This window comes from Epinephelus lanceolatus, chromosome 8, assembly GCF_041903045.1.
Source record: "Epinephelus lanceolatus isolate andai-2023 chromosome 8, ASM4190304v1, whole genome shotgun sequence".
NCBI lineage: Eukaryota > Metazoa > Chordata > Actinopteri > Perciformes > Serranidae > Epinephelus > Epinephelus lanceolatus.
In genome coordinates, this window is record NC_135741.1 from 13,936,399 (window position 1) to 13,949,799 (window position 13,401).

At 40.8% G+C, this 13,401-nt stretch overlaps 2 protein-coding genes across 12 annotated transcripts in view; one reads left to right on the forward strand and one right to left on the reverse strand.

Moving 5' to 3' along the window:
- Positions 1 to 3: 3 nt before the first annotated feature.
- taf11 (TAF11 RNA polymerase II, TATA box binding protein (TBP)-associated factor) lies at positions 4 to 2,653 on the reverse strand. Its single transcript, XM_033629141.2, has 6 exons — positions 2,411 to 2,653; positions 1,964 to 2,181; positions 1,380 to 1,510; positions 1,195 to 1,282; positions 1,007 to 1,103; positions 4 to 903 (listed from the first exon to the last, which is right to left on the reverse strand). The coding sequence occupies exons 2-6, from the start codon at positions 2,138 to 2,140 to the stop codon at positions 773 to 775; spliced, it is 624 nt and encodes a 207-aa protein (XP_033485032.1). The 5' UTR covers positions 2,141 to 2,181; positions 2,411 to 2,653; the 3' UTR covers positions 4 to 772.
- Positions 2,654 to 4,129: 1,476 nt separating this feature from the next.
- Positions 4,130 to 13,401, forward strand: part of anks1aa (ankyrin repeat and sterile alpha motif domain containing 1Aa) — a 102,698-nt gene continuing 93,426 nt past the window's right edge. For 3 of the 11 annotated variants that reach the window (XM_033628581.2, XM_078169873.1, XM_078169875.1), the window contains exon 1: positions 4,135 to 5,055. In XM_033628581.2, coding sequence (XP_033484472.1) covers positions 4,877 to 5,055 — 179 coding nt within the window. In that variant the 5' untranslated portion in view covers positions 4,135 to 4,876. Of the gene's footprint in view, positions 5,056 to 13,401 lie in introns of all 11 variants that reach the window. The other 8 variants (XM_033628578.2, XM_078169874.1, XM_078169876.1 and 5 more) reach the window with 7 other exon arrangements.

Sequence of the window (13,401 nt, forward strand, 5' to 3'; positions counted from 1 at the left end):
TTCAAGTTGTGACTGAGTTTAATAGAAATGCATGTTTGCTTGTAACAGAAAATCATCTACTGAAATCATTTTTGTTGTCATAACATACAAACTTTTAAGTGCAAGTCTCACTCATTATTTAAGTGGTGTCATCAAGAGTTTGTTCAACTCAATAAAAAAGTCTACATATTTAGTCTACAAATAAAACTTAAAACATCTTTATTTTAGTATTGTTAGACAAACTAAATTAATTCTGAGATGAGCTGAATGATGAAGAGTCAAGTTTTGCCGTCAGCTTCTCACACCAGAGGTTTTATCATTTGAAAAAGGATCCAAACATTTTCAAGAATCAAAATAATATCCAGTGTGAGCTTGTGTGGCTGTAAATGGAAACAAAAAGGTGACCATTTTTGTAATTAAACCCATTGGAACTAAAAGGCATCATACTGTTTTCCCACCAAAAAGTCTCTCTAAAAATAACGGCTTCTTAAAAATAATTGAGGCACAAGAACAAAACATTTGTATAAAACATACTGTATTTACAACCATAATACATCAATATAATTTCACACCATTTGAACTGTGTGCTGCATCAAACATTTACCTGACAGTTGTGTTCATGTAAGACACCCTCTTAATCTTGTCTGTCTTCAGTATTGCAGTCACTGATTTGACTCTGGTTAGTCAGTAGAGAATAACCAACATTAAGTTGGCTACAGAGGCTTCACGACAAGCCATGGCAGCATTCTGTATCGCAGACATGCTCCCTCCTTTAATTTAAAGCACGTGTGCCTCAGTGAAAGAGAATATTCTTGTACTTGGTGTTGGGAATCTGATCTCTGCTCTTCAGCCTCCTCACTGCTTCCCTCATATGCTTGGGCTGCAGCGGTGGTGTATCTCCCCACTTTTCACAAACGTCCAGTGCTGTAAAGACCAAAGACAAACTATTTAACTTGCACCAAGAAGTACAAATAAAAAGTACCGTATTTGGTCTGAATGTTTTCTTGTTTGTAAGTCTGCCACTCACCTTCCTCAACAATCTCCCCAGCAAAAACCTTGGATATACCAGACATAGCAATCACCACGTTCTGGGACACTGATGACCCCGTTATGGACTGGATCAGCTGGAAGATGAAGAGAGAAAAAAAAAGACATCAAGCCAGACAAAGTATTTTCAGAGATTTAAAAACACTGTCAGTGTTTAGAAACACTTACCCTCTTAATAGCAGCCTTAGGGAAGGCAGAACGTCTGTACATCTCATAGCGATTCAGCTGCTCTTCAGAAAAGGATGACACCAAAACTCTAAGATGAAGAACAGGGGGATGATGGTGAAGTATACCAGGATGAAACTTAAAGTGTTTTTTAAATTAGAATGGTTTGTTAGAAATGCCAGTCTTACTGCATCTTTTGTATTTCATCCTCGTCCACCTTTTGCCGCTTCTCCTTTTTCTTCTCCGGTTCCACCTTCAGTCTTTTGGAAGCAGGTTGGCCAGAGGTTCCCTCTTCCTCATCGTCCCCAGCTGCTATCCCCTTCACAGCGGAAGACAAAACTGTTTAGAGCCACTAAAAACAATATGATGCTGCCAATCAGAATCAGAAATACTTTTTTGATCCAGAGGAGACTCTGTGATTCCTTAGAGTCGTTCCGATGTAAAGAATAGAGACTTACAGTAAGAGTATGAAATAGGAGTATGTAAATATAAAGTAATAACATAAAATAGAAATAAAAATGTGCATTATGCTTCAATGTTTAACACTAGTACTTAAGATATTAAGAATAAAAATACGTTCAGTATCTGTAAGTGTGTAGAAATATACAAATATATGGACTGTTCTTCATCACACTGTTTAAACTACTATGTTACATTCAGAAATATGATAAATGTATTATGCTGTAAGACAGTGTTCACTTTTAGATGTTTGTCTTTTTTGTTGGACAGAAAATAAAACTTTAGTTGATGTCTAATTTGGTCCAGAACTCACAGGTTTCACCTCCTGTTTGGGCTGATCTTGTGAAGACGACTCTTTGTTGTCATCTGCAGGTTTAGCTGTGGCAGGTAACGTTGCATCTTCAGTGTCCTCTGATTTAGGATCCTCCTCGTTAGCAGAGGCTGTTCTTTCAGGTGTAGCCTCAGGTTTGATGCGTGCAGGGTCGGCCATATTCACTCAGTCACCCCAACACCGGCTGACAGCTTCAGATTCTGCGATATAAACAAGGTACTTGATCAGTTAGCAGTTTGGCTAACGCTGGTTAGCTTTCAGTTAGCTCAGCCGGCTAATGCCTGGCGCGACTGTTAGCGCTAACGTTACATGACAAACGTTTTTTAGCTTTTATACCATTTTAGCTAAGAAGTCTAAATAAAGACTATATATGTTTGTGTTAATGACCACTTTCAGATAAAAAAAGACATGGAAACAACATGCACCTACCTTCTCTGCAGCTAGGCGTCAACAAAACAGCAGGAATGGCCAAGCTAACGGCGGAGGTAAGCTAACGTTAGCTTAGTAACTGACGCTAGTTAGCAGGGTAGCTAACAGATAACGCTGAGATTTCTGCATTTACTATCAACTAAATTTAAGCAACTTCTTAGAAAGAGTAATGATAGCATCAGAATGCTAGTTGTTTTAGGCTTTTTGATGGCATATGACCCCGGGTTTCCGTTTCCGGTTTTGAACGAACTTTATAGACACAAGCAACAAAACAGAAACACAGCGAGCTTTCAGAGAGTCAAACATATCAACATTAAACAAGACTGTTTAATGTACTGTTTATTTTGTGCTCTAACTGTTAATAACAATTTTTAAAATTTAATGTTGAACTTTTAAAGTTTTAAAATGTTACAAAAACCCAATTATATCACAGTTTAGACTACTGTTCACCCATATTCTATGATGTCACCAGTCCTGGGAAAGGTTACTTTGGAAATATAATGGGTTACAGAACACTAGTTACACTATTAAAATGTAATAAATAATGTAACTATTTTATACACTACTACTACTACATATTATACTACTACTTATTACATTTCATTACTCTTTGATTACTTTTCTAACGATGTTTTACATTTGGCAATAAAATAAGAGCATAAGTGTCACACTCAACAAGATGAAAAGATGAGGTTGTTTTGTTTTTTTAACAAGAGATAACATATTGTTACAAATGTGTTTAACCTTTATTTAACCAGGAAGTCCCATTGAAATTGAGAATCTATTTTACAAGAGAGACCTGTCCAAGGCAGCAGCCAATGCAGCAATGAGTAAGTGACTTTGCATCTGTAATAAAACATAGAGATGCATGGTACACTGAATTGAGGATATGTAAAATGGAGGAGGTTGCATGCAGATACAATATGTCACTGTAATCAAACACAGACAGAAGAGTAGCTTCCTCAAGTTTTTTCTCAGCACTGAAAGTACAACAAATAAAAACAAACTTCCACTTTAAGCTTCCTAACTAGAGCAGCAATATGTGCATCAAATGAAAGCTCGTCATCTATCCATACACCCAGGTACTTGTATGAGGACACTCTTTCGATGGATTCAGAGGTGAAGATGCTAAATAACAAAAGCAGCTGTGAGCGAGCTTTTGAGAGGACCATGAACTTTCTGAGCATTTGATTACTCTGATTACTTTTCTAACAATGTTTTAAATTTGGCAATAAATTAAAACTCCTAAAAACACAAGTTTGTCAGTGCTGCACTCAAATTTGACCTGTATTGTTTGGAAATGTGCAAAAAAGCAAACATTTGTAATCACCAAAATTGTATTAGTAACTGCAATTTAATTACATTTTTTTCCTCAGTAACTGTTTACAATTATATTTGTTTTGTAACGTTCCTGACGTTTTTCTTTAATAAAACAGACATGAAAACTTCCTAGTTATTGCTAATAGTCTCTAATCCACAGTTGTCACATTTTGGTGACTGGATATTAGTAGAATAAATTAAAATTTCAAATTCATGTGAACGAATGGATGACTGAAATAAAAAGAAATCAAATAAACAGTTGTAGTCACTGAAATTGTATTAGTAACTGCAATTTCATTACATAGTTTTCTCTCAGTAACTGATTACAATTATATTTGTGTTGTAATTTAATTACCTAACTCTGTCACATGTAACTAGTTACTCCTCAACTCTGGCTGTCACCTGATCAGATGTTATGAAATGTTCCTGTTCACACACGTTTTTTTGAACCTGACATGAGTACTTCCTAGTTATTGCAAATAGTCTCATCTAATCCACAGTTGGATTGTGGAGGATGTTTGTAGAATAAATTAGTAATAAAATTATTAAATGAAAATTTAGACAACTCACAGTATGGATGAGTGATAGTAAATAATCAAAGGGTTAGATCTGGGAATTTGGTTTGGACTCTGGATGTGACACTAGAAAAGATGTGTTAACCACTGGATGGGTCTCTCTGCCGGCTTCTCTAATGTAGTATACTTCGGGCGCCATCTTGCTTACACTCATCCACCTCCCCTAGTGAGCAGTCAGGGCGGGGGTGCTAGAGGTTGTGTGTGTGTGTGTGTGTGTGTGTGTGTGTGTCTGAGGCGTTTCGGATTGGAGATGCAAAAAGAAAGGGCAGTTTCGAGGAAGTGACGGACGAGGCTCAGGGGACTGGTCAGAGGAAGTTTGCTCGATGGTTGGTACCGTGCTGCTGAACCAAACTTTTCCCCCCTGAGCAGCGGCGGCACCGTGGATCGGGACGGACGGATCCAGCGGCGGAGGGAGCTTTTGTTTCCTCGCCACACGAGCACCGCTGAGGACTAACTTGAGGTCGGGAGAGAAAACGGGGGATCGCAGAGGAATTTCACTCCCGTAACCAAGCCCCCCTTTTCCCTTCGCTTCCCCGCGCCTCCTCTGTTTTTTTTTACCCCGGGATTCGCGATGGGGAAGGAGCAGGAACTTCTCGAAGCGGCGCGGACTGGAAACCTGGCCGCGGTGGAGAAGCTTTTATCCGGGAAGCGACAGAGCGCTGGCATCGGCAGCGGATCGTCTGGGACCGGTGGAAGTGGCAACAGCGGCGGACACGGCGCCTCCTCTCATCCGCTCTCCAGTCTGCTCAGGTAGGCTCTGGAAAAGGGAAGCAGAGGCGGATATAACTGCATGGGAGACAGCCAGAAGTGTTGCACACCCAAACATAGCCTCATATCCTAATCTTAAACCCGATAGTGAAGTATGTTAAATATCCCTGGCTACTTACACACTGTATTTTTATGTGCATTGCCAAACAACCCTAACCCAAAGCAGTGCAGCGCAGGAGCAGTGGCATGCTTCTTTGTTAGCTCCCAGCTCCCTGTCCCTGCCAGTGCCAGCTGTACTGTGTTGTGCATAAATGGCCTGGCTGGTAATGATGCAACTAAACTGCAGAAATCTGCAACAAAACAGCCCATGGTCTCTTTAAAAACTCACACAGATGCATTATTAATTGCTTACATAAAGTCTAGACCTGAACACTGACTAATGAAGGTGGAGGAGAAAACCAGTTGTCAGAGCCAGACACATTTTTAAACAGCATTTCGTTTGCAAATCTTAGCTCTAGATTTAAAACCTCTTTTCCTTACGTCAGCTACAAAGGTGTAAGCTTGGCATATTTCATTTCTATCCATCCGTGGTCACAAGAGGAAGTGCTCGGTGAAGGAGATATTTGATGTGGTTTTTCATATGTATACAAGCCCTACCATGCAAGGTTAGAAAGGTTTAGCTGCTCTGTCAGGTTTTTGTTTGTCAGCACTGGTTTTTGTTCTGCACACTCCCCCTTTTATTAGTTGCAAGCTCTGATCTAGAGATAGGAATGCAAACTACAGTCAGTTCACAGTACCTGATATCCTTGCCGTCATGCCACCTGTGCACATTCTGTTCATAGATGCACAGATAAAAATGCCCAACACTGATTTGAACTGCTGACGTCTTTCCCCTAACTGGAATGTATTGGTAAGGGCTTAAGGTAATCAGCCCGAGTCTGTGTTTTTGATAGTAAAAGATTGCATCCTCACCCTGAGCCTTCTTCTAATGTGCCATCCCTTTGACTTTGTGCAGGAGGCTGCTCGGTAATATTAAATAATAGGATGCAATATATTAGATCTGATAAGTTATGCTTTTCATTTTGTCCTGCAGATGTTATCTGAGTCATAGGCTTAGCACAGCAGGGTTGTCGAATTTCCCAGGGCTGGAATGTATTTCTTTTTTCCAGAAAATTCTGTAGTTTCATAATGCATCCATAGTTGAGACCCCCATTGTGATGTACGCAATATTAACACCCAAAACAGCTCTGTTGTTGAAAGAGCCTAAAGGGACAGCTCACCCCAAAATCAACAATGCACATTTTTCCTCTTACCAAGTGTTGGAGGTATCAGCCGTAGAGATGTCTGCCATCTCTCAGATATAATCGAACTAGATGGCACTCAGCTTGTGGTACATTTGAAAAACTCAACAGCAGTCTTGTTTCCAGAAATCATGGCCTGAATACTTGAGATAATCCACAGACCTTGTTGTGAGCAGTTTCATGTAGGAACTGTTTTCTGTCTTCCTAACTACACCTGTCAACCATTACCATGCAGAAGGAAGTGTGCATCATTTGCTAGCTTGTCTAGCACTAGTGAGCTTGCTAATGTTACAGCTCAGACGAGGAGGACGCCATTAATGTTTACATCTCGCACTGTCACGAGCCTCTCAGCTATGAGTAGATGCACACTTCCTTCTGGACAGTGTTGTTTGTTAAAAAGAAAATAGTTCCCACATGAAACTGCTCTCAACAAGGTCTGTGGATTATCCTGAGTAACCAGATCATGATTTCCGAAAGGAGACATTGCTGTTGAGATTTTCAAATGTATTTTTGGCGTTTTGAGCACCACACGCCAAGTGCCTTCCAGTTCCATTATATTCAAGAGAAGGCAGACATGTCTATGACTGATATCTCTAAAGATATGTGTTTGATTAAGGGGTGAGTTGTCCCTTTAAAGCGACACAGGCTTCTGTATATCTGCCCATAAAGAGTGAAGTGCAGCTTGTAGATGTGTTATAATCAAAGTTATAGCCAGGCTAAGTGCTGCATGTCAGTGGCCTACAGCTGGCTCCTCTGCACTCTTATCTTAATGATGTACACATGCAGGTGAACGTCTGTCAATCAAAATATAATCTTGCTCCTCTGGGAGCCCTGTGCCCCTTTGATTCGAGGGACAAGTGTTACGGTGAAACTCGAGGTGATGCATCACTGTGTTACTTTGTGCAGACTGCACAATGTACTCAAGTTAATTACATTAAACCCTTCTAATCGGAAATCCAATTCAAAGATGTCATGTAGTCAAAGGCTGGCTCTGACTCTCGCTCACAGATCCGTGGGCAGACTGAAGAGCCAGTTGTGTCATCTGTTCTGACTTGAGCAATCAATGTTTGGCAACGATAGCTCTGGGAAATTATTGGCTAGACTTAGTGGGAAATGAATAAACTAGTGGTGACTAGATTTAAAAAGTCAGTTGCCTGTGGACACCTGAGCTTACAGGACAGTTGCAAGATTAGTGAGCACAGGACAGCCTGGGGATTTGTTGCTATTGTGTGCGACATTTGATTTCGTTTGGATAATGAAAATGTCAATACGTCTAAGGACATCACGGTGAATTACTACAGTGGTGCAGGCTGTGGGTTGGTGGGCGTGTTTCCCCTCTTTACCAGAAACGCTTTGTAACTTATTCATCATCCATTGTTGGAAAGTGTAGGCCTGTAATCCTGTCACAGGAGATTTGATCTGTTGGATCTTTCTTTTGCAAATTGTAAGCTGTGATGTTTGTAATGTCAACATGTAAGGGATGTGTGTTCTTTACACTCCTGCTGCACTTTATTACAACACTTTAACTTACATTATTTTTGTAATAAAAAAATCAACATCTGTAGCATAAACAGCCATTGTATTAGGCTTGTTGTGCCATCATAGCAAGATATGAGGCCTCATGTGCTGAACATAATCAATAACAACTACTTGTTTATTGTATACATTAAACCACAAGTGAATCATCTAACCTAATAAGCTTCATCACCATTCTCTGAAGGCGTGTTGTGTGTGTCTCCACTAGATTTTTGGCGTTCTCGCTCTGGAATGGGGTGCATGTCAAGACTTGTGTTGTTTTTGTAACCAGGCAGTTGTACAGCTCTGCTCTGAGGAATGTCTGCTTTCCCAGGAGGCTGCATCCCAGCGGTTGCCATGGGATAGACACTGACCCCGGCATGTTTAACACCGCTGCCGCCCCAAACATTTGTTCCGTGGTTTTCCATTATCACCTAAATGAGCTGGGTGGGGCTTCCTCGAGTTGGAAGGTCATGGGGTAACCTTCATAGGGCCACCGTGTTGTGGTAGCTGATGTAGAAGTAAATTTGATGAGCTCATAGTGTTGGTTGGAACTATTTAGGTCATATTGGTGTCTATACTAGGAAGAGATGTTGACTCAAGTCACATACCTTGGACTCAAGTTGGACCCAAGTTACTAATTTGATGATTTTAGATACGACAAAATCAAAAAAGACTTGCAACCCAACTTGGACTTCACACTAATGATCACTTCGATTTTAACACCAATGACTCTTGACTTCACTTGGACTTCAGCCTTTTGACCCAGAAATACTTAATACCTTCCCCCAAGACCAAAGTATTTAGAAAGTGTTGCATGAATCAATTCATTTTGCTTAATTTCCTTAATTAGCGAATGTTTACGCTATTCATTCCCAACAAGTCGACACTAAAATCCCAATATCCCCTTTCTTTCAACCAATCTGACATCTTTTAATCAAGTTGTAGGAGACAACCATGAAGACCTAACACAGTGGTTCCCAACTGGTCCAGCCAGGGGGTCCAGATTTCTCCTTAGTCATTAGTTTAAGGTCTACACAATTTAATATATTCAACGTCAGACTTGCGTTTGACCATGTTGTCCAGCTAGTTTGCTGTCTCCGTCAAGTAGCTGTCCGTTCCACTCTGGAGCAGGAAATAGCACGTTGAAATAAAAGCTATGCACCAGAAATTCACTGTACTTCAAATAAAAGTGTGTTTTTTTTACAAACTTGACAAGTTCTCAAGTCACTTGTGGATCCGCAACCCACTTTTGGACCGTGACCCACCAGTTGGGAACCACTGAACAGACGTTACCTTACTGAGCGTCAGTTAAAAGAAGTGATACCAAAGATAATTCCATTTGCGTACAAAAACTGGGCAGTGGTCAACAAAAAACAAATTGCAGTATGCAAAACTTGCGGGTCAGAAATTACAGACAGAGATGCAACAACTTTCAACAAACGTGTTTAAACGAATAAATACAAATTTTCTCTTGACTTGGGACTTGAGACTTAAGTCCAAAGACTTCATACTTGAAACTTGCAAAGCAATGACTTGTTCCCACCTTTTATATTAGGCCTCATTTTAGAGCATGCATTTGTGTTCTCTTCCATCCCGTAGTTTTCACTAGGGCCCCATGACCCGTTTTGATCCCAAAGCGCTACAGGAAGAACTCTTCACTAGCACTTCCTGGACAAGGTTGTCCAAACACAGGCAGCTGCTGCGGTCAGACCGGAGGTAAGACAAGTCCCTGGCAGAGAAAGTGCCTGCCCACTGAGGGGAAATTAACAGAGGAATGCATGGAGTTCTGGACAGACGCTCTGAGAGCTTAGCCAGATGAGGGCTCGTCTCCCAGCTTCACAGCCATGTCCTTTGTCCCACTCACAAAGCGTAGAATGACGGCTTTTCATATTCATATCAGTCCCTAAAGACCATTCTGGGGCTTTTCTGTACTTGTTTAGTTTTACAAAGAAAATAGAGCTGTCATTGGGATAGAATCGGACCACCTATTTAGGGTGTCCTACTCATAGGCTAATACAGGCTGGAAAAAAATCAGCTTTAGATATCCACAAAACACTCTTGAAATATATTGTCTCCATAACATGCTACTCCACTAGCAAGGAGAGCATTTCTATCAGTGTGATGACTTGGTTAGCATTTTAAGAGGCTTGGGCACAACTCCAGATCATTCCATCCCATTACATCCGCAATTTCTGGCTCATCCCAGGCAGACCCATGCTGTCAGACTGGTGCTGGCCGAGAAAATATCTGCATAAAAATGAGCACACATTGTCCTTTTTTGAAAAACAAAATTTCCCCGAAGCTTCTCAGTTACACGGATCTTTGTGCTTGTAGAATTCACTGAGTGTGAAGGTGCTCTGTAGGACTTGAGATGGTGAGTCTGCAGATGACAGGCTCACAGCGGGAATCTGACACCTTCAGTCTTTAGCTGGGTTTCATAGTCGCTCATGTAGACTGTCTCACTGCCTGCTGTTGTGTGCAGGCCAGGCCGCGCAGCGTTAACAAGGCAGTTTCTATCACTTCTACAGTACTGGGAAGAGCCTCAGATCACTCCGAGGTAGCTAAAAGCAGGGCAAACAGCAGGTCTGTTGCACACATTTCATCGACTGTTGACCTCTGAACTGCAAGAAACTGTAGCTGGTTGAGCCCAGGAGGGAGCAGTGGTAGCTGGGAAATCTAACACCACCATGTTAGCATTCCAGGAGCATCTGAGTTTGGGATGCTCTGCTCTGTGCGTTATGTTTACGGCCCATGTTTGTGTAGTCTGAGAAAGCAGGCACTTAGGAGCAGTGATGAATTCCACATATGTGTGTGTGTGTGTGTGTGTGTGTGTGCGTGCGTGCGTGCGTGCGTGCGCGTTTGTGATCAGGGGCAGCAGAAACAGACATATACAGGGTTCTCTCCATGCAGTGTGTAGCCATTTTTACTTTAACTGAATGGTGGTTGGATAAAAATAGCTTTCATCTAAGTGGGTCAGGGTTTTCTTAATTAGTTTGAAGAGGAAAAATTTTCAAGGAGTTGTCTGAAATAGAAAATATGCCTTGTAAGGATGCCGAGCAGTGATGATGATAGCAATGATTTTTATAGTATTTTTTACGGTATTATGAAATGCTTGACAATTAGGAGTAGGGCTGCAGCTAAGGACTATTTTCATTGTCAGATTATTTTCTTGATTAATTGTTTGGTCAATAAAATGTCAGAAAATGGTAAAAAAAAAATGTCAATCAGTATTTTCCAGAGCTCAAGATGACGTCCTCAAATGTCTTGTTTTGTCAACAACCCAAATATATTCAGTTTACTGTTATAAAGGAGGAAAGAAACACAAAATTTAAGAAGCTAGAGTCAGAAAAATGTATCGCTTTTTTCCTCATAAAATTACTACATAAAATTAGTTGCAGATAAATGTAATTGGTAACAATTAATTGATTACGGCATTAGCTGTTGCTGCTCTAATTAAGACCCCTTAGTGTCTCTACACTAAGAACGATAACAATGTGAACATCATCATCATCAGCCACTGTTTATTAAGGGAAAACTGACTTAGCATTAAGCTCTTTTACAGCAACGCCCTTAATTCACATTCATATGGACTAAAGGGGATACATAATATATAATAACAGTTGGAAAATTCAAAGCTATCCAGTTTATTATCATGAATTACAAAGAAAAGCATCAAATGTTGTCATTTAAGAAGCATAAATGTTTGCTCTACTGCTTTAAAAAATTACTAAAATGACCATGTGATTATCAGGATAGTTGCCGATTAATTGAATGTCAGTTGAATAATCACATGCATTGATGCATTAATCGACTAATTGTTGCAGATCTAATGAACAATAATGTTCTGTAAACGGTGGCACTAGTCAAGCACGGGCTGAACACTCCAGCTGTGACACCCTGTAAATCTGAGTGGATTTTGGTTGGCTATCAGTGTTTCAATCAGTCATCTAACTGCTTTGAAAATGATTCTAACACTATCATTTGCCACTGTCATTGTCATTATAGTTGTGGTGTAGACTCCGCCATCCACTTGAGTTAGAATGATTTATAAAACGATATGTGTAAAGTTGTTGTTATCTTGTTGTGGACACACCTTTTAGTTCTCTTTTTATTTATAGTTTCCATTTTTCTGTTCCTCCTGTGTTAAAAGAAACAGAAAGTTGTTCATGCATGAGCAGGACAGCAACACAAAGACGCATTTACTGAGGCTCCTGTGCTTGTTTGTGTGACCTCTCCCTCACCCGACTCACTGAAAACCTTGTAATAACAAATGGACAAATGGAAAAGATAAGGCTGCTGAGGTTGGGGAGCATTTCTGTGTGTGTGTGGTGTTTGAACCCATTTGTAGGACAACATCGTCGGGCTCTACCTCTCGACCTGTGCAGGCCTATGTGTGTGTGTTAGCTGGCTGTTAGCAGCCCACCGACCCAGACATTTTCATCCGTCTGGCCTGCTAGCTGGCGTCTTCCCTTCTCTCCCACTCTGCTGTTCTCAGCAGTCCTCTAGCCCACCTGCTGGGCCCACGCCAACCTCCACTCCACCTCCAGACTTCAAACATGTTGTACTTGGAGCCGGAGTAATAGCGCTGCCCTCAATATTTTCACACAGGAAACAAATTATCCAAGATCCGCTTTGCTTTGATATTTGTGCAGACCGTATAAAAGAAGCATAACAAAGTATTCTGGGCTGGATAGCCTCAGCATGACTAAGCAGATTGGCAACAGACTGTAACTTTTAAACACACCTACTTTCATGCACGTGCAGCACATCATGAATAAGGTGTGGTCACAAGATAAGACACTGAAACTTAATAACAATCTTTTAAAAGGCTGTGCCAAAGTTAAAGGGTTATTTTGCTGATGGATTTTGTGAGCAAACTGAGTCTGCGACCCTGCAGACTGGATCAGACAGAAGTTGTGTGCTTTTTCCAGAAATGGATTGTCAGCATAACTGAAAATAACTGCCCATCCATCCAGAAACATTTTCGTTGAAACTGCACATCAGCTTTGCTCTTTCAAGCAAAATGCTCAGGGGATGCCGGTGTGAAACAGTGAGATCTGTGTAGCTGTGCAGTGGCGTCTGCTGTGAAGTTGGTGTGGGAAATGCCAACTTGTTGGGAAACAGGCTCTTTTCTCTCCCCATCTCATCCCCCCTCATCTCTTTTCTTTTGAAGTCATCCCACCTTTTCAGCCTGCCACCAGTGAATTTCATGCCCATCATTTTGATTGTGCCGGAGCCCATTGGACAGCTATGATCATAGTCTGTGGCCAGACACAGTTGATTCACACCTCCTGCTGCAGCACAGTTGCTCTGTGAAACGCTCACTATGGTGTGTTCAAGAGCCATGAAGACTCAATCAGGCTCTGTTAAAGCTGCGTGTTACGATTAAATTGGCAAATATTGCTGTCTTCATTTATAATACTTTATTTGCTTTATGACTGGAGCTGTAGCACTTAAACAAGATTAATATGATTCAGTGTTGAAATTTTTATAATCACACATTTCTTTTTTAAAAAGAGTTTCTGAAATGGTTGAGGCCAGCAGTTTCATTATTTGATCAGTTTTGAGG